Here is a 21,394-nt window from a genome sequence, read left to right as displayed (position 1 = left end):
AAAACTATCGGTCCTACTGGCAAAACCGATAGAAAATCCAAATGTCCGATGAAATTCGCCAAAGTACCGGTCCGTGTGACCGATTGTGGTGAGGGCTTGTCCTGAGTAATTTATTGTACTCTGATCTATTGCAATGTCTTCATAAATGAAAAATTTCAATGCAGCATGCTCCTATTCTTCGTAAATATCCATAATCTTATCCATTTTGCAATTTTACTTGACTTATTTACTTCCACAAAAGATCGTTTTTTCCCATTCCGAATTTCCTCCACTAACCTGATAGTGGTAAACACATGCATTATACAGGTCATGAATTGCAATGCCCACTGAGAAAACGTAAAGATAATTTAATTTTTTTTTGTGAATTTCTATCATAACTGTAGTGCGAGTATACTTGAATATCGAGGGATGCACTTACAGCAGAAGAAGAAGAAATATTTGGTTTTCGGAAACTCTGAGAGAGGGAGGGCGTGGGAGTTGGTAGAGTCTATAACATAACCTAGTCTTGGATATGGTTTTATGTAATAGAACACATATACGATCCCGATGCAATATACTTTTGTAAACATGCTGATGTGTGGCAACTAATTTGATTGTCAATCGTTAATCGGAGACATAATATTATGACATCGAAGCGAAAAAATGATTCCACCAAGTTTGTGGTATTTAATAGTAAACATACTAAATTTCATGACCTATTAGTATCACTTCTATACACAAGCATGCCAAAATAGAATTAGTGACCTACTTTAGTATTTGGCATGTGCACGTACTGGAGAATATTATTTACTTGATTAAGTATGTTAATCTACCGAGACAAAAAGAAATTTGTTATAAGGAATCCAGCCCATATAACGCTAGGTAATTAGTCTCTAAATGTGAACCTGGATAAAAGGAATTAGGTCCTAGAAATAAAATAACGTTCAACGAGCAATATATGATGATATAGGTGTTCAACATAACCTAATAAAATGTTCAACTGTGAAATAACTCATTAAAAAAACATTCATCGGAAACTAAAATCCGATACACAGGGAAACCTAATAATCCAGTCATGGTTCAACAGATCCCAGTCACCTAACAGTGTAACCAATCCACTGAACTACATATCCCAGTCACTTTTCAACATTATACAGTCATGGTTGAACATAAGCAAGTCTCTAAACTACTTAACCCAGTCACAGTTCCACATAAACAAGTCTCTAAACTACATAATCCAGTCCCAGTTCCACAAAAACAAGTCTCTAAACTACATAACCTAGTCACGGTTCAATATAAACAAGTCTCTAAACTACATAACCCAGTCACGGTTCTACATAAACGTCTCTAAACTACATAATCCAGTCAAGGTTCTACATAAACAAGTCTCTAAACTACATAATCCAGTCACGGTTCTACATAAACAAGTCTCTAAACTACATAATCCAGTCATGGTTCTTCATAAACAAGTCTCTAAACTACATAACCCAGTCATGGTTCTTCATAAACAAGTCTCTAAACTACATAATCCAGTCACGGCTCTACATAAACAAGTCTCTAAACTACCTAACCTAGTCACAGTTCTTCATAAACAAGTCTCTAAACTACATAATCCAGTCACGGTTCTACATAAACAAGTCTCTAAACTACATAACCCAGTCACGGTTCTACATAAACAAGTCTCTAAACTACATAATCCAGTCACGGTTCTACATAAACAACTCTCTTAACTAAATAATCCAGTCATGGTTCTACATAAACAAGTCTCTAAACTACATAATCCAGTCACGGTTCTACATAAACAAGTCTCTAAACTACATAATCCAGTCATGGTTCTACATAAACAAGTCTCTAAACTACATAACCCAGTCATGGTTCTACATAAACAAGTCTCTAAACTACATAATCCAGTCATGGTTCTACATAAACAAGTCTCTAAACTACATAATCCAGTCATGGTTCTACATAAACAAGTCTCTAAACTACATAATCCAGTCATGGTTCTACATAAACAAGTCTCTAAACTACATAATCCAGTCACGGTTCTACATAAACAAGTCTCTAAACTACATAATCCAGTCACGGTTCTACATAAACAAGTCTCTAAACTACATAATCCAGTCATGGTTCTACATAAACAAGTCTCTAAACTATATAACCAGTCACGGTTCTATAAACAAGTCTCTAAACTACATAATCCAGTCATGGTTCTACATAAACAAGTCTCTAAACTACATAATCCAGTCACGGTTCTACATAAACAAGTCTCTAAACTACATAATCCACTCATGGTTCTACATAAACAAGTCTCTAAACTATATAACCTAGTCACGGTTCAATATAAACAAGTCTCTAAACTACATAATCCAGTCACGGTTCTACATAAACAAGTCTCTTAACTACATAACCCAGTCACGGTTCTACATAAACAAGTCTCTAAACTACATAATCCAGTCATGGTTCTTCATAAACAAGTCTCTAAACTACATAATCCAGTCACGGTTCAATATAAACAAGTCTCTAAACTACATAATCCAGTCTCTAAACTACATAATCCAGTCACAGTTCTACATAAACAAGTCTATAAACTACATTACCCAGTCACGATTCAACATAACTAACTCTCTAAACAACCTAACCTAGTCATGGTTCAACACAACCAATTCTCTAAACAAGCTAACCCAGTCATGGTTCAATAGAACCAACTCTCTAAACAAACCTAGCCCAGTCACGGTTTAACATAATCAAGTCTCTAAACAACCTAATCCAGTCAAGGTTCAACATAACCAACTCTCTAAACAACCTAACCCAGTCACGGTTCAACATAACCAACTCTCTAAACAACCTAACCTAGTCATGGTTAAACATGATTAAGTCTATAAACAACCTAAACAATTCACGGTTCAACATAACCAACTCTCTAAACAACATAACCCAGTCAAGGTTCAACATAACCAACTCTCTATTACAACCTAACCCAGACTTTTACCCAGTCAAGGTTCAACATAACCAACTCTCTATTACAACCTAACCCAGACTTTTACCCAGTCAAGGTTCAACATAACCAACTCTCTATTACAACCTAACCCAGTAACAGTTTAACATGACAAAGTCACAAAACAGCATAGCCAAGTCACCAAGAAACACTTTCCGATCATGGAACAAAATATTTGTGTATAATTCTTTTTTCCCATGTAGCTTGAAACACAAGCTTTGATTGTATACAGAGTTGGATGTTAAATTTTGGCCCCCCACTTAAGCAGGGGGTAAATAAAATGTGATGTCACAAAACACACTTTCTCTATGATAAAATCCAAATAACATGGTGTCAGGATGCATTGTAGTATGTAGTTATAGATCATCTGATCCATAGATTGGCTCTGATGTTTATGGTTCCAAAGTAGGAAATACATTCGTTATCCAGGTCCAATTAAGGGTGTATGGTGATTCCATACACCCTTCTTCCTCAAAGTATACAGAATAAATCCTTGACACCATTGATTGGACCTGGATAATTAATACTATCCAAAAATAAGGCAGATTATATATATAAAACTTGTAGGAAAGTAATTTATTTCACACAATAGAGATTTGATACTTAAAATTATGATTAGGTATTTTTGTATTCAGCTTTGCACAAATTTTAAACAATATTAAGTTGCATCATCTATGAATGATCACTTCCAACAGAGTTAATTCATAAATATTTAACATATATTACAGTTCAACTAATGATCTGCATCCAAAATTAGCTACACATACAATTCTAAGTCCATGCGAATGTATTACATGTACACCATTTTGAATCACTTTAAAATTATGGATATATAATCATCTGATAATTATACAAATTTAAGTTCTTTATTGAAAAAAAAATGTGGCTGCACGAGTGTTCCTTTTAAAATAACACAAAAATCCAATGATTGTTGAATGTAAAATTTGTTTCACTTAAAGTCAGAAAAACAGAACAAGTTAATATTTTCCTCTAGTCAATTGATATGAAATTTTCATCAATTTCTTCCAACATTTACTAAAGAATGGTTCAAGTAAGAATTATTGATACAACACTTTGGAATTGGTGTGGATGTGATATGAATGAAATCATGATTATAAGAGTTAGGGACTTTACTCATCTACAGTAGCAAAGTACATCATGAATTTGCCCTGACTGTCTATTTGAACAACAGTGATATTTCATCATATCCTGATATATATATATATATATATATATATATATATATATATATATATATATATATATATATATATATATATATATATATATATATCTTTACTCTTTATCAATGCTGTTTTTAATTGTTATTTCAATGGATAGAGAAGTTTTTCAGCTTCGCTATAAGTAATGTTTTTTACAGTGGAGGCAATGAGAATTCTTGCTTCTACAAGCAATACATCCCTAAAGTATGCAACTCCCTCATTCAATCTCTGTCCTGGCCTAAAATAAAATGTATGAAATAATTAAGAATAAAGTCGTCTATAATTAATAATAATCAAATCAAGACCATAACAGATGTGAATAATGGATATTAGGAAATATACTGTTTACTTAAATATAATTAACAATTTAGTTACAAAGATATAACTCCAGATTGTTATTACAGGGATATTTTGAATATCACAGTTAGTTGAATGTTAACTAAATATAATAAACTATCATACCCATCTTCCAGCGTTGCTTTTAGTTTTCCATTTGTGCAGTTTTTTAAACTAAGGTAAAACCCTGGAGGACTAAAGATACCACTATATCCAAATAGAGAAATACATTTGTATAAACATTTTAATAATTTGTCCATCAAAAATTAAAAATTGAAACAAGAATTCTGAACATAATTTATTAGTCGTCTTTAATTATTTGAAAAGGGGAATTTGAATTATTTTGATTTTAAAAGAATGCTTTTTACTTGGTGTTAACAAGAAAAACCAAATTTTGATTAATTTTGATTATTGCCCCACATGATTTGTTCATTTAGGAGGGACTCTATGGAAGAACAAAAAATTTCCCAAGTATCAAATAGTCTTGCTACTTTTGCCAAAAAATAAAGTTATCACAAAAAAGAGGGATTTACAGATATTCTTCAATGGGTGCAATTTCTACCTTTTGAAATAAATGTTTTATTATTTCAACTGTATTAATTAGGAAATGCACAATTTAGTAACAATGACAATTTAGTTAACTTATAGACACAAATAGCCACAAACCTCTAAAGGTGACAGGTTTAGATTCATCTTCCAAATCAACTTTATTAAATAGCTTAATTAAATTGAGATAGAAACTTACATGATTGTTTTGGGTTTAAACAAGCCGAATTCTTCTAAAACAAGAGCACTTATTTCAGCCCATCCCTTTAAGAATAAAAAAAAAATCAATTGTATTCTTTTCCTTTTCTAACACACCCTTGCCCTCTCTCACACACTTACACACATTAATAAATATATACATACCTAAATATATCATCATGAAAAACACATGAATCAAGTTAAGAAATAGTCTCTATAACTGTTACTTAACTTGCATAGAGCAATTACTGGGTACAAAATATGCAAGACTAGTCATATTTTATGAAATGCATTATATACTACAGAGCAAACATTTGAGTGTTAAAATTACCTTTTTATGAAAAAGTTTATCTCTTTCTTTCATTCCTTTCAAACAGTTATTCATCACATTATGGTCTGTCAAGTCATTCCTGTCAATCCAACGTAGATGTCTCCAATGTGGTTCATAACACCTGCAAAAGCAATATACATCCTAAAAATGAAGTTTATAACATTTCTATTTTATCCAGTTGTTACTGTATCTCTTTGAAACAAAAATTCATGAAACAATGTAACAATATGTAGGACATACCATGAAATCTTTTAAATTTCTAGCAAGAAATCTGTGAGCCAATGCTCACTAGTAATACCTCTACTATGATGTAAAAATACACTATATGTTAATATATATATGTACACAATGTAAAGTTCAGTTACAGGCAGATTCACGAATAAATAGGAAGTTGACATAAGATTCACACAAAAATAAATCCCACCATACAGAATACCTCAACAAAGTATGTTTTAAAATTTCAAGCATCTGCTACCGTATAAGTGGAAATTTTAGCGAGACACAAATTTAGCGATTTCTCCTTAAAAACTGGTATTTTATTTTTAGCGAGAAGTAATTTTAACGATTTTAAAATGCCCACTCAAGAAGCTAGTATAAATAACACGCAATTCATTTTTAGCTATATTCAATTTTAGTGATCTTAAAAGCCTTGCTAATAATGCCAAAATTAAATCCTCGCTAAAATTTCCACTTATACGGTATGATGCTGTGAAACATGCGAAAAAAATTGTTATGGACAGACAGCTAGACAAACAGATGGGTAGACCCAAAAGGGTAAAACAATATACCCCTCTACTTAGGAGCAGGGTTACAATAATGAAATTTTGATCATTTAATTGATTGCCCATAAAGTTAATGAAGATTGACAATTTTAAAGTAAATAAGCTGCTCATGTATATATATACAAGTACATCACGTACCTCTTATCACCCTCTTCTAATTCCAACATTTCCTTCAGCTTTGTTTTGACATTGTTTTCAAACTATAAAATTTTTAAAATAATTATTAGAAATCTTTTCGTAGTGTTGTAGAACTTAATTAATATTACTAAGCATTTAAAACAGACTTATCCTCTCTTTATATCTTTGTGAAATCAATACATGTAGGAAATATTATAAAAAGATAAACAAGAAACTTAAATTGTGAAGTCAGGGCATTTAGATAAACATGTATGCAAAACATTACTTAAATTACCAGAGATGCTTTATTGTAGCCTAGTATATTTCCTGATCCCTTGGTTATGGGAAGATCCATCCTTGGCCATTCACACAAAATATGAACCAATTTCATGGACTGTTCAGTCTACAAGTAAAACACATTTTGGATTATGTTGTTTAGTGCCTAGAGTATGATGAACCAAGACTGAATTATGTTGTTTAGTGCCTAGAGTATGATGAACCAAGACTGGATTATGTTGTTTAGAGCTTAGAGTATGATGAACCAAGACTGAATTATGTTGTTTAGTGCCTAGAGTATGATGAACCAAGACTGGATTATGTTGTTTAGTGCCTGGAGTATGATGAACCAAGACTGGATTATGTTGTTTAATGAATGTAGTATGTTGAACCAAGACAGGATTATGTTGTTTAGTGCCCATAGTATAATGAACCAAGACTGGGTTATGTTGTTTAGTGCCTGGAGTATGTCGAACCAAGACTGGATTATGTTGTTTAGTGAATGGAGTATAATGAATCAAGACTGGATTATGTTGTTTAGTGCCTGGAGTATAATGAACCAAGACTGGATTATGTTGTTTAGTGAATGGAGTATAATGAACCAAGACTGGGTTATGTTGTTATGTGAATGGAGTATGTTGAACCGAGACTGGGTTATGTTGTTTAGTGAATGAAGTATGTTGAACCTGGACTGGGTTATGTTGTTTAGTGCCTGGAGTATGTTGAACCGAGACTGGGTTATGTTGTTTAGTGCCTGGAGTATGTTGAACCTGGACTGGGTTATGTTGTTTAGTGCCTGGATTATGTTGTTTAGTGCCTGGAGTGTGTTGAACCATGACTGGATTATGTTGTTTAGTGCCTGGAGTATGTTGAACTGTGACTGGGTTAGGTTGTTTAGTGAATGTAGTATGTTGAACCAAGACTGGATTATGTTGTTTAGTGCCAGGAGTATGTTGAACTGTGACTGGGTTAGGTTGTTTAGTGAATGTAGTATTTTGAACCAAGCATGGATTATTTTGTTTAGTGAATGTAGTATTTTGAACCAAGACTGGATTATGTTGTTTAGTGCCTGGAGTATGATGAACCAAGACTGGATTATGTTGTTTAGAGCCTGGAGTATGTTGAACCTTGAATGGATTATGTTGTTAACTGAATGAAGTTTGTTAAACCAAGACTGAGTTATGTTTTTAGTGAATGTAGTATGTTTAACCATTACTGGATTATGCTATTCAGTGACTGGGTTATGTTGTTTAGTGACTGGATTATGTTGTTTAGTGCCTGGAGTATGATGAACCATGACTGGGTTATGTTGTTTAGTGCCTGGAGTATGTTGATCTGTGACTGGGTTAGGTTGTTTAGGGAATGTAGTATTTTGAGCCAAGACTGGATTATGTTTTTAGTGAATGTAGTGTGTTGATCTGTGATTGGGTTAGGTTGTTTAGTGAATGTAGTATGTTGAACCAAGACTGGGTTAGGTTGTTAACTGACTGGAGTATGTTGAACTGTGACTGGGTTATGCTATTCAGTGACTTGGTTATGTTGTTTAGTGAATGAAGGATGTTGAACCAGGAGTGGATTATGTTGTTTAGTGAATGGAGTATAATGAACCGAGACTGGGTTATGTTATTCAGGGACTGGAGGATGTTGAACCACGCCTCGGTTAGGTTGTTTAATGAATGTAGTATGTTGAACCAAGACTGGGTTATGTTGTTTAGTGAATGGAGTATGTTGAACCGAGACTGGGTTATGTTTTCTAGTGAATGTAGTATGTTGAACCATGACTGGATTATGCTATTCAGTGACTGGGTCATGTTGTTTAGTGACTAGAATAGGTTGTTTAGTGACTTGAGTATGTTGAACCATGACTTGGTTATGTTGTTTAGTATCTGTAGTATGTTGAACAGTGACTGGGTTATGTTGTTAAGTGAATGGAGTATGTTGAATAAATACTGGATTATTGTTTTTTAGTGAATGGAGTATGTTGAACCAAGACTGGATTATTGTTTTTTAGTGATTGGAGTATGTTGAACTGTGACTGGTTTAAAGTTTAAAGTAAAGTTTAATGAATGGACTTTTTTTCTGAAGTAGTAAATAAATTATGCATACTTACATCTTCTCTTGATTTCATTTTTTTCTTTTCGTTGTTCCTTTTGTCTCGGTCATATCCCTGATGACATTCAAGGACTCTTTTACCCATAATGATGAAAGGGATGGCATCATGTTCAGCATTTCCCTGTGTGTCCACAAATCTAATATGGGCTTTATCAATTCTTCCTACATCTATAGCAATTGCAAAAGAAATTTAAGTGTGTATAAAGTAAATAGATTTTTAAAATTGATAATCTAGAGGAGGGTGGGAGTAATTGGAACGACTTTATCGAAAAACTTTCATAAACACATGTTCAACCTGCATAGTTTCATTTTCCAAGCATACCTCATAGGATATAACCATTGCAGGTCAAACACCATCGTCGCAAGCCACGGGTTTTGTGTCCGTTTGTGGAAATAGAATGGACACAAAACCCGTGGCTTGCGACGATGGTCAAACACTGATTTTAAATGTAACCACCTGACACCATATCCCTATGCTTCCCGTGAGCTAAAGTGTTTACTATTTCTAAAGTATTAAATAAAGCATAATTGGCATTGAATAATAAAATATAGCCACAAGCTCTCACCAACATCTTTTCCAAATTCTTTGGAACTTTTTATACATCGGATGGACGAAGTTGCATAATCATACTCCTGTAACAACTTGTCCAATTTTGTGGAAGATGTCACAAACCCAGAGTGTGATGTTAATTCACCATCAAACAGGTCTTTCCAAGTGTCACTATGGATACGAAAAATAAAAATAATGAAAATTAAATATTTTTTAACACCCTTCCTTTTTTCAAAAAGTAATCAAAATGGGTACCATAGTACCCATATTTTCAAAAAAACTTTATCAAGATGTTAACATTTTTCCTCAATACCGCATATTCACTATATTATACTTCATACAAATTCATACCCTGTTTCTTCGTCTATTTCATGCATCTTCTGAGATGAAAGGATAACGGCATTCAAAAGAGATATGCATATCCCAACCTTTTCCACGTTGGATTTCCCGAAAATAAATCGGGTTCGGTGTTCAAGAAATTTATACATGTGAAAACCAAACCGGAAATAACATTCCCGAAATCCAGGACTAGGTTATGTTATAGACTCTACCGTGGGAGTTTAATACAAGACTTACGATCGACCAATATGCAGACTGACGATTTATTTCATACAGACTGACGATTTATATTTAGCTAAGAGTTTGAAGTTTAAAATACGAACAAAGAAGCCTGCCCCCATGCATATTTTTTTTTTCCTTAATACAAAACAAAACAGTAAGACAGGTAAACTAACTTACATCCAGATTTTCCCCATGACCCGCTCCTCAGTGCTCCAGGTCAAATAGACGCAAAAGAACCCTGCAGAACATAAAATTTATGAAAACTCAAAATGTTTGAAATGAACTCGGTTAAATATTAAGTTTAAAATAATATGACAGTCATTATACGTGTCAATATGGTAATATCTATTAATTAATTAACACTTACACTGTTATTTTTCACCAAAACTTACTGTACGGTGTACCGCCTTTTCTTTTCCCCCAGAAAAACGTAGCTATTTTTGGCACCCCGATCCCGATTGTATTCTACTTCTACTTCTACTTCTACCAGTACGTGGCCTCCGTCAATCTGTTGACTATTATGCCACCAGGTGTGCGCATGATTAAAAGAAAAAAAAAAAAAAATGTAACAATTGTGAAAGTCTATTTACAAGTGAATTTTAAAAAATAATTTTTTTTTTTTTTTTTGTGCTGGTGACCTATCGACGGAGGCGAGCCTTGAAGCAGTCAAGGCTCGGTGCCATCACGATAGAGGTGGGTAGGGCATTCCACTCCTGGATGGTACGTGGGTAGAATGACTCCTTCCTCACTGAAGTTCTGCAAGATGGTAGCTGAAATGCCAGTATATTGTTGTTTCTGGTTGTTCTGTCCTGAGTTCTTAGTTTCTGGCTGGTGTCAATCTGGACTTCATTGTTGGCGAGTTTATACATGGCACTGAGACAGGCTATCCTTCGTCTCTCTTCTAGTGATGGCCATTCCAGTTGGTTTAGCATCTCGGTTACAGACGAGGTGTTGTGGTATCTATTGTGGACATACCGAGCTGCTCTGCGCTGAATCATTTCGATTTTGTTGATATCTGTCTTTAGATAAGGATTCCAGGCGGCACTGGCATACTCCACACTTGGTCTAACTAGTGATTTGTATGCTTTCTCTTTGATGTTACTGTTACTTATATTGATGTTTCTTTTGAGGAATCCAATGGTTCTGTTCGCTTTAGCTGTGATATTATTTATGTGTTCAGTCCACTTCAGATCTGACGAGATGGTAACGCCTAGATATTTTGCAGAGGGGATATGCTCCAGTTGGTGTCCATGTAAGATATAGTTCTTCTTGATGACTCTACGATTCCTGGTGATGCTTAGCACGTTACATTTTTCTGGGTGGAACTTCATGAGCCACTTATTTTCCCACACTGCTAGTTGGTTTAGGTCTACCTGCAGCTTCTCTGCATCTGCATCTGATGTGATGGTCATGTATGCTACGGTATCATCAGCGAAGAGTCGTACCGTTGATAGAAGGCCCTCTGGCATGTCGTTTATGTAAAATAGAAAGAGACTGGGTCCAAGGACCGAGCCTTGGGGAACACCCGAGTCTACAGACACCTCTTCAGATGATTCGCCCTCCACGACCACCCTTTGCCTGCGGTTGGTAAGGAAGCTTTGAATCCACTGATTGGTCTTTCCTTTTATTCCATAATGGTGGAGTTTGTGGATTAGGAGACTATGGCTCACTTTGTCGAATGCTTTGGAAAAGTCCATAATAAGGCATATTTCATGTGAATTCTTTGATTAAGCGTGTTGATTTAACTTCCATGCAATAACGTAGCCCTCTTGTTTTTTATTTTTCTTTTTTTTCTCCTCAGAAATATCAGATGTAAAAAGTAAACTATTCAATGTATAAAGACCATATTTTTTACCTAATAAATGAATGGTCCGATATTTTTAATCATGATAGCATTTTGAAGATGTTATCAAATAAGAATGCTCCACCAACAGAATTTACAAAATTTTGATTAATGTCCGATTAATTTCACATTGAATTTTACATTGAAGTCTATATAAGCAGTACATGTTTTTAAAAATAACGTAAAAAGTAATTTGAATTTCAAACAAATCATGCATAAACCGCGGAAAATTTGAGTAATCAAAATTTTTCTACTTTTCATCAATTTAGGGCAGATAACTTTTCACAAACTTTTAATGTGCAAAATGACCGCCTCCTTTCGTGTTATCAGTCTTGTGAATTTGGTTCATTTCACTTTTATTGTTATCTAGCAATGTGTTTTTAACTGATTTAAAAATCCTTTCATTATTGTAAACATTGAATTGCTGATTACATTCACTTCGCATGCTTACTCTACTTTTAAAGAAAAGTCCTGTTCTCCAAAATGCTTTGACGAACTATGCCGCATTACTGAGTATTAAATTTTCATTAAGAAAACTGTGTGCTTTATTAATACATAGGGCTGGGCAGTAATATCGATATTTCAATATATTGCAATACAATGATAAAAAATATCGTATCGCAATACGATTTTGTAATATCGATATATTGGCAATATACGTAGATTAAGGAATTTAGTCATTGAATTTAAAAATGGACTTACGAAGGTTTGTTATTAAGCCAAACAGTAAGACAGAAGTTATTTTGTGGGAACATTTCAGAGCATAACTTAAATGAAATCAACGAGATTTTTTTTCCATGTTGGTTACTTATCATAGTTATGTATACATTCTGCATGTAAATTAATGTAAATATAGTAAGAAAATGCCATTTAAATTACATTGAAAATATTGCAATACATATTGCAATACAGTTTAAAATATCGCAATATATCGCAATACGAAATCTCGGGCCAATACCCAGCCCTATTAATACATATACCATGGGCATCGGAAGCAAATTGAAAGGGGGGGGAGTTATTGAAAGGGGGGGGGGCTAAACCAGCAAAAAAGGTAAATCCCCATTTTCAATGCCTGTAAAATATCTATTTTTGCAAAAATTCCCCCCCCGTTTCCGAGGCCTATGAATACTTAAAACCTGTGCTATATATATGTAATGAAGCTCTTTTTCTCAAACTTTGACAGGTGTAACATTTTTGTAACTATCAAATTCAATTTTTAAATAAAGAACAAAAAAGAATACTGCAGACATGTGTGAAAATATCCACACATAGTTCGGCACCGAGGGATAAAAATGTGGTTTTTAGGGGGGAGGAGAGGAGCAAAACCCCATAGTTCTTTGGAATCTCGAAATCCGCTCATACATTTTTCGTAGTACCTTTTGGAGTCATTATTGATCGAGTCTTAATTTAAGTTCTTACCAGCCATTACCAACTTTAAAGTTGGAAAAGCCAACATTAAAGTTGGAATTACCAACTTTAAAGTTGGAAAAGCCAATATTAAAGTTGGAATTACCAACTTTAAAGTTGGAAAAACCAAGATTAAAGTTGGAAAAGCCAAGATTAAAGGTGGAATTACCAACTTTAAAGTTGAAAAAGCAAAGATTAAAGTTGGAATTACCAACTTTAAAGTTGGAAAAGCCAAGATTAATGTTGGAAAAGCCAACTTTTAAAGTTGGAATCACCAACTTTAAAGTTGGAAAAGCCAAGATTAAAGTTGGAATTACCAACTTCAAAGTTGGAAAAGCCAAGATTAAAGTTGGAATTTCCAACTTTAAAGTTGGAATTACCAACTTTGAAGTTGGAAAAGCCAACATTAAAGTTGGAATTACCAACTTTAAAGTTGGAATTACCAACTTTAAAGTTGGAAAAGCCAAGATTAAAGTTGGAATTACCAACTTTAAAGTTGGAAAAGCCAAGATTAAAGTTGGAATTTCCAACTTTAAAGTTGGAAAAGCCAAGATTAAAGTTGGAATTTCCAACTTTAAAGTTGGAATTACCAACTTTAAAGTTGGAAAAGCCAACATTAAAGTTGGAATTACCAACTTTAAAGTTGGAAAAGCCAACATTAAAGTTGGAAAAGCCAAGATTAAAGTTGGAAAAGCCAAGATTAAAGGTGGAATTACCAACTTTAAAGTTGGAAAAGGAAAGATTAAAGTTGGAATTACCAACTTAAAAAAAATATTGCGTGGCACTAATACGCTTCCGTAAGTACGTGTTATCAATAGAGTTTTTTTTAGATGGCGATTAGTGGTGGCCAATGGGGGGGGGGGGGTTATTTTTTGAATGGTGATTGGTGATGTCCTATTGTTTTTTTTCCTTTTGGATGGTGATTGGTTGTTTTCAATTGGAGGTCTATCTCTTGGACGGTGATTGGAGGTTTCCTCTTGGGTGCCCTTCTTTTGGATGCATATGGTCGTTGGTGGCATGGGGGGGGGGGGGGTAGCTTAGACGGTGCTTGATCGATGGTGTTGGAGGTCTTTCTTTAGGATGGGGAATGGTGTACTATTGGGGGCCTTTCTTTTGGATAGGTCGCCTGTGTGGCGCAGTGGTGAGAGCGTCTGCTCTCGAGTGGCGAAGTAAGGAGTTAATCCTTATGTCGCCGGTTTAAATCCCACTGTAGGATGTGGTGACCAGTCCTTCGGATCAAACCATATAAACCGAGGTCCCCTGTCGCAGTAGGTGCACGAAAAAGATCCCTTAAAGCTATCGTGCAAAGTCATAAACCTATTATACGCAACGAACAAAGCGGTGTCCGCCATATTTCTCTATACTCTGCGATAGTTTCAATTCCAAATATATGTGATGAATCGCGGTCACGGACTATTGCACACGCTTCCAGAAGGCCTAGTGTGTACACTAACCCCCCCCCCCCTCCCCAAATATAAGTCAAACTTGTACTGTCTTCCGCGAAATTTTAGAAAATAAATACTACATGATGATAAGAAATAATTGACAAAAAAATATTTTTCACAGAATAAGTACGTAAATAAATTAGAAAAAAGAAAAATATTTCTCAAATTATGTGAAATTAAAAGACTTCCGCTAAAACCTATGCAAAAGCTTTTTACATTGCTTCAGTTTGTTCAAATGGCATCTGTTAACGACACAATCCAAATAACTGTATGTATACACATTAGACGCAAATGCACGTTAGGGTAACAAAATGTTTTTTTTTAAACTAATAAACTATAAGTAGAAAAAAAAATAAGCACTATCATGTTAAAAATACACAAGTTCAATTACAGGCAGATGCACAGAAAAATATGAAGTTGACATCAGATTCATATCAAAATAAATCCCACCATATGGCATGCCTCAACAAAGAGTGTAACAAAATTTCAAGCATCCGCTATAAATAGCTAATGAGAAAACTGCGTCAAAGATTTGTAATGTATGAAACGGACAGACGCACAGGCAAACAGGATATTGATATCCGAGATGAGCAAAAATATATCCCACCATATGGCATGCCTCAGAGAAGATTGTGTTAAAATTTCAAGCATCTATGATGAGTAGTTGCTGAGAAAACTGCTACAAAAATTTGTTATGTATGAAATGGACAGACGTACAGACAAACAGGAAGTTGACATGGGATTTGAACGAAAATGTATCCCACCATCTGGCATGCCTCAGAGAAGATTGTGTTAAAATTTCAAGCATCTACGATGAGTAGTTGCTGAGAAAACTGCGACGAAAATTTGTTATTTATGAAATGGACAAACGCACAGACAAACAGGAAGTTGACATCAGATTTAAACGAAAATGTATCCCACCATATGGCATGCCTCAGAGAAGATTGTGTTAAAATTTCAAGCATCTACGATGAGTAGTTGCTGAGAAAACTGCGACGAAAATTTGTTATGTATGAAATGGACAGACGCACAGACAAACAGGAAGTTGACATCGGATTTGAACGAAAATGTATCCCACCATATGGCATGCCTCAGAGAAGATTGTGTTAAAATTTCAAGCATCTACGATGAGTAGTTGCTGAGAAAACTGCGACGAAAATTTGTTTCGGACGGACACACAGACAGACAGACAGACAGACGGACGGACGGACAGACAGACGGACAGACACACAAGGGTAAAACAGTATACCCCCCTCTCCTTCGGAGCGGGGGTATAAAAAACCACACACCAAATGCTCGGGGAAAAGAGAAATCTGCTTATGAAATTTTCTGTTTATTCTATAATTTAGAACAGCAAATCAATTATTTGCCTAACCTGGTTATAAAGTAAAAGAAATTCTTTATCAGGAAGAGGAGGAGGGAATTTACTGAAGAAACACAAATACATGTATACAAATAAATATTTGGATAGATACTATCAGTGATTTTTTTGTAATTATTTTTTTTTCCTGCGAATACATTCCATTCTACATCAGTACGGAAGATAACATTTTTTTGTAATTATTCATTGCGCACAAAAAAGTGGTTTGCTTTTTTACCATATATTTCAAAATATTACTAACCATGAGTTCTTACATATTCTAAATTTTACTTCATTCACAATAGAACTGCATGTGCAAGTCATGCATGAACCTAATTTGACAGTATATATCACCAAATGGACTCAATGTATCAGGCCCAGAAGGGCTATAAACAACAGTTAGGGGAATTTTCTGTTGTGGGAGTTGTGAATGTGCTAGGAGTACATGGTTAGTAAATTTTTTAGGTTGTAGCATAATTTACATAACGGAGAAATACTGGTAAATGGAAAAAGTGCGCTTTTTGTGCACAATAACCTCCCTGGACGGACATCCCTATTTCTTTCAGCTGCATTCCAGCGAGCTACAGATCTGTAGCTACATGTAATATATAAGATGTTTGTTTACTTAGCGTAATCGGATAAAGCAAAGAGACAGACAACTTGAAAGCTCGAATGATTATTGCAAATTGTTGGTGAGAAAAAAAAAGGCACAAATTATGTTCATCATGAAAAAATTGTTCGGAAAAGTTTTTTACATGTACAAGAGAACCATTTGCAGTAAAAAGCAAAGATCAGTTCTAAATACATGTATAATCATCGCAAGGAAATTAAACGTTTTTATGTATGGGGGTGGGGTGTGTGACAAACAGTGAATTGAAAAGTTTCTGTGAAAATGTACACAATGACAAATATATATTAATTCTAAATTCTACATCTATTTTTTCTTAAAATAAACTTTAGAAAATCTGAATACTTCTGACCGGCAAGTTAATTCAATGTTGATCAGTTCATTTGTACATATTGTATATAAGTACTTTTCATTTCTATTAATATTATAATTTCATTTTCCTGGGTTCAGAATTACATTGTATTTTATTTTACGCTACAACTGTTTTTAAAACTGATGACTTATTATATATTTGATACACCATCTATCAACCGCTTTGGAATTTGATGCAGTTTAGAAATGTCCATGGACAATTAAAATCGTTTACTAGAATTTTTTTACCATGTAACAAATTAGTCCGAGTTGCTTCGGGCAGAAAAACCTATCTCATTTAAGATTTGAAAAAAAAAATCTTATTTCATATGAAAAAACAAGAACATGCACATTTTAAAATCATATTTATTATATACAAAGGTCATCTTCGCAAACCAACGGTTTCCGATCCGAAATCTTCTCTGCAAGTAGAGTAGCTTTCGAATCGGAAACCTTGGCTAGCGAAGATGACATATGTAGACTCAACCAAGGTTCAAACTTTTACGGAAAATGATTGTCTATACAAACTGCATTGTTCTTTATACTATAGCATTTAAAAAAAATTCCCCCTTTTTCAGGAAAATATTGTTGGCGAGGAATTTATTGCAAACAAATACTACAACTGCAGATAACTTGGGCAATACTAAACTTGAATTGTACGTTATCCAAAAAAAAAAAAAAAATGTAATTCTGCATCATTGCCCAAAGTTAAAACTTCGTTTATAGTTCTGATTTCCATATCCGATGTTTTATTATTGTATTCCCTTTTCTTTCAAGGAAAAGTTTAATCCATTCCTGCATAAGCCTTGGGATGGAAGGGGGGGGACTAGGGGGTTTAGCACCCCACCCCATTTTTGCAAAGACAGACATAATATAGGCATTGAAAATTGGGTTTACTTTTTTCTGTTTGTTTAGTCCCTCCCCCCCCCCCCCCCCCCCCCATTTCAATTTGCTTCCGACGCTTGTGCCCTGTATTCATGCTAGATCATTGTGTTTGTTTGAGAGAGAGAGAGAGAGAGAGAGAGAGAGAGAGAGAGAGAGAGAGAGAGAGAGAGAAGAAAAGATTTGGTTACAAAATAAATTAACATTTTTAAAGAATATATAATTCTAAATGTTACATTCAATATATTCACAAAATATATGAACATTTCTAAAGAATATATAATTCTAAATGTTACATTCAATATATTCGGAGTTTCTGCTGATAAATATTTTCTTGTGGGTAATACAATGTATTTTCCCAGATAATAACTGATCCCCGAACGGTCATGAAAAGATCGTTACTATTTTTAGAAAACTGGACAGGCCGGTTTTTCATGTCGCAGGGCGTATATGGGATGTGTTGATGTAGGCGCTGAAAGATTTTTCAATACTTTTACTTCTTATAACTCTTGTTTTTACTTATCGTATGATCCATGATCAAGCTTGTACTGTCTGGCGTCTGGTAAGCATTGTAATACGGTGTTTTATAAAAGTATTTTTCATAAGCTAAAATTCATGTGCTTGTAAAATCGTAACATTTACTTTTTTTATGAATTTATTATATTTTTTTACAATTATTTTTAAAGCATTCAAAAAAATTGTATTGTATTAGTTTCTGAAACTTAGCGGAAGACAGTACAAGTTTGACTTATATTTTAGGGGGTTTAGTGTACACACTAGGCCTTCTGGAAGCGTGTGCAATTGCCCGTGACCGTGATTGATCACATATATTTGGAATTGATATGGAGGACACCGCTTTGCTCGTTGCATGTAATAGGTTTATGACTTTGCACGATAGCTGATTTAGGTCTATGCAGTAATGCTCAATGACCCGACATAGTTCGACATTAAGGGATAAAAAATGTAGGAGTTGTTGTTGGGTTATTTTATTTTTTTTTGGGGGGGGGGGGGTGAAGGGAGCAAAATCCCATAGTTCCTTCAAATCCCTAAATCCCCTTATACAATTTTCATAGTACAATGCAGTTGCTCATTCATATTTATTATATTGTTATATTATTGTTACATGTATTGTTTTTTCCCTTTTAGATGGTGATTGGTGGTGCCCAATTGAGGGGGGGGGGTCTGTTATATTTCTTGTATGGTGATTGGTAGTGTCCTAGCTATTGGGGTTATATGAAGGATATGTAGATAACGAACAGTATTCAATACCAAAGTCCATATACAAAATAGGAGCTGAGCAAACACGGACCTCCGAAAACATTAAAGGTGGGATCAGGTGCAATGGAGGAGTGAGCATCCCCTTCCGACCTGTCACACCCACTGTGTGCTCATTATCATGATCGGGAAATAATGGAAAAATTAGTATGAAAAACGTCCGCCAGCATTTGACTTAATGATAAATTGTATTTGCTGACAAGGTCATAGTATCGACAATAAAACTTACGAAATGATGACTTTAAACCGGACTGCTTATATTCTTGTTTCATTAACTTAATTGTTTATCAATAATTTACCTCATTTTGGGAATTGTACATACGCAGAGCATGCTCTTGCGTACCGAATCAACTGAGATATATAAACTCAGTATAAGGGGGTGAAGGTATATTGCTGCATAGGTGTAAGGGAAGTTGATGATACAAAAGTTAAAGTCATCACGTTTATCATAGAGCTTGGTTGTAAGATTACCATAAACATCTTTTTCAAGTCATTTCTTTTGGATGTTGATTGGTGTTGTCCTATATATTTAGGGCTTTTTTTTGAGTGGTGATTGGTTGTGTCCTATTGGGGTCTCTCTTTTGGATGTTGATTGGTGTTGTCCTATATATTTAGGGCTTTTTTGAGTGGTAGTTGGTTGTGTCCTATTGTGGGTATCTCTTTTGGATGTTGATTGGTGTTGTCCAATTTTGGATGGTGATTGAAACTGGGAGTCTGTACTTATCTGGGATGGAGATAAGATGTGTTCTTCTGGTGATCTTTCTTATGGACGGTGATTGGTTGTGTCCTATCAATTTAGGGCCTTTCTTATGGACGGTGATTTGTGGGGTCCCATTGAGGGCCTTTGTAATGGACAGTGATTGTTGGTGTCCTATTGAGGGCCTTTCTTATGGACGGTGATTGATGGGGCCCTTCTGAGGGCCTTTGTTATGGACAGTGATTGTTGGTGTCCTTTTGAGGGCCTTTCTTATGGATGGTGATTGGTGGGGTCCTATTAGGGAGCTTTCTTATGGACCGTGATTGGTTGTGTCCTATCAATTAAGGGCCTTTCTTATGGACGGTGATTGGTGGGGTCCCATTGAGGGCCTTTCTTATGGACAGTGATTGTTGGTGTCCTATTGAGGGCCTTTCTTATGGACAGTGATAAGTGGGGTCCCATTTAGGGCCTTTCTTATGGACAGTGATTGGTAGTGTCCTATTGAGGGCCTTCCTTATGGACGGTGATTGGTGGGGTCATATTAGGGAGCTTTCTTTTGGATGGTGATTGTTTGTGTCCTATCGAGGGCCTAACTTATGGACGGTGATTGATAGTGTGCTATCGAGGGCCTTTCTTATGGACAGTGATTTGTTGTGTCCTATCGAGGGCCTTTCTTAAGGACAGTGATTGGTGGGGCCCTATCGAGGGCCTTTCGTATTGACGGTGATTGGTGGGGTCCTATTGAGGGCCTTTCTTATGGACAGTGATTGGTGGGGCCCTATTGAGGGCATTTCTTATGGACAGTGATTGATTGTGCCCCATCGAGGGCCTTTCTTATGGACGGTGATTGGTGGGGCCCTATTTGGAGAGCTTTCATTTGGATGGTAATTGGTATGTAGCAGTAATGATACACATCCAGAAAGCTCACATGGGCTTTATTTGAGGCTATATCTAAACGTACAACTTTGTCAGTAGCTGGATCTTGGAGAATGTTAACCAAAAATCCCTCATAAGGGGAGTATAATCAAGAAAAGAAAAATTAGAATAGGGTCATTAAAAATTTTTCCTCTTAAGAACCACTGGGCCAGAAAAGCCTGTATCCCTGAAAATTAATTTAGTGACTGCAAAAAATGGAAAAAGGAGTTCAGCAATTCAGGTGTTTGGGATCAAAATAAAATTTCTTAAAAATTCTACAAACACCTGTTTTGATGAACTTATTTTCCCATATATTTTGCATTTTCAACTTTTTTCTAAATTATGAATGAGCTGCTGCAAGAAAAAAATCCAAAACACATTTTTACTAGGAGTTTTAAATCCAATGGCATTCAGTGTCCTAAAGAAGAAAACATATTAAAAATAATGGACATATTCTCAAATTTCTATGTTTTAAATTTCAAGAGCCTATGATTATTACTTTTTCTTTAACAACAATTTTATCACGCCTTTCTTTAGGAGCTTCAGTTTATAACAACGTCAAAAACAGTAAACTGTAACGATGTC

The 21,394-nt window shown here is 35.0% G+C and overlaps 3 protein-coding genes across 4 annotated transcripts in view; 1 reads left to right on the top strand and 2 right to left on the bottom strand.

The window, feature by feature from the left end:
• The window catches only part of LOC134230969 (casein kinase II subunit beta-like), a 29,787-nt gene extending 19,374 nt beyond the window's left edge, over positions 1 to 10,413 (bottom strand). The window contains exons 1-2 of one of the 2 annotated variants that reach the window (XM_062712837.1): positions 10,407 to 10,413; positions 10,184 to 10,245 (exon numbers count right to left, since the gene is read on the bottom strand). In XM_062712837.1, coding sequence (XP_062568821.1) covers positions 10,184 to 10,200 — 17 coding nt within the window. In that variant the 5' untranslated portion in view covers positions 10,201 to 10,245; positions 10,407 to 10,413. The other variant, XM_062712838.1, reaches the window with a different exon arrangement.
• Positions 1 to 21,394, top strand: part of LOC134230971 (histone deacetylase complex subunit SAP30 homolog) — a 181,822-nt gene that overhangs the window by 69,755 nt on the left and 90,673 nt on the right. The gene's annotated exons all lie outside the window — the stretch shown is intronic.
• On the bottom strand, positions 3,530 to 9,019 carry LOC134230959 (uncharacterized). The gene is made up of 7 exons (XM_062712821.1): positions 8,894 to 9,019; positions 6,803 to 6,910; positions 6,529 to 6,590; positions 5,609 to 5,729; positions 5,279 to 5,343; positions 4,660 to 4,740; positions 3,530 to 4,435 (listed from the first exon to the last, which is right to left on the bottom strand). The coding sequence occupies exons 1-7, from the start codon at positions 8,978 to 8,980 to the stop codon at positions 4,300 to 4,302; spliced, it is 660 nt and encodes a 219-aa protein (XP_062568805.1). The 5' UTR covers positions 8,981 to 9,019; the 3' UTR covers positions 3,530 to 4,299.

The sequence above is a fragment of the Saccostrea cucullata genome, unplaced genomic scaffold (assembly GCF_032062105.1).
Source record: "Saccostrea cucullata isolate Sc308-1 unplaced genomic scaffold, CSIRO_AGI_Scuc_v1 ctg496, whole genome shotgun sequence".
NCBI classification, from domain to species: domain Eukaryota; kingdom Metazoa; phylum Mollusca; class Bivalvia; order Ostreida; family Ostreidae; genus Saccostrea; species Saccostrea cuccullata.
This window is presented reverse-complemented; position numbering and strand designations above follow the sequence as displayed.

What these genes read in the sequence shown, in the direction of transcription:
- LOC134230959 (XM_062712821.1), bottom strand. Translation starts at nt 8,980, where the DNA reads ATGGGTAAAAGAGTCCTTGAATGTCATCAGGGATATGACCGAGACAAA. An exon ending in AAATGAAATCAAGAGAAGAT is followed by an intron (nt 6,911 to 8,893) that starts GTAAGTATGCAT and finishes TTTTACTTGTAG; the next exon opens with ACTGAACAGTCCATGAAATT. An exon ending in AAAGCAACGCTGGAAGATGG is followed by an intron (nt 4,436 to 4,659) that starts GTATGATAGTTT and finishes ATTTTATTTTAG; the next exon opens with GCCAGGACAGAGATTGAATG.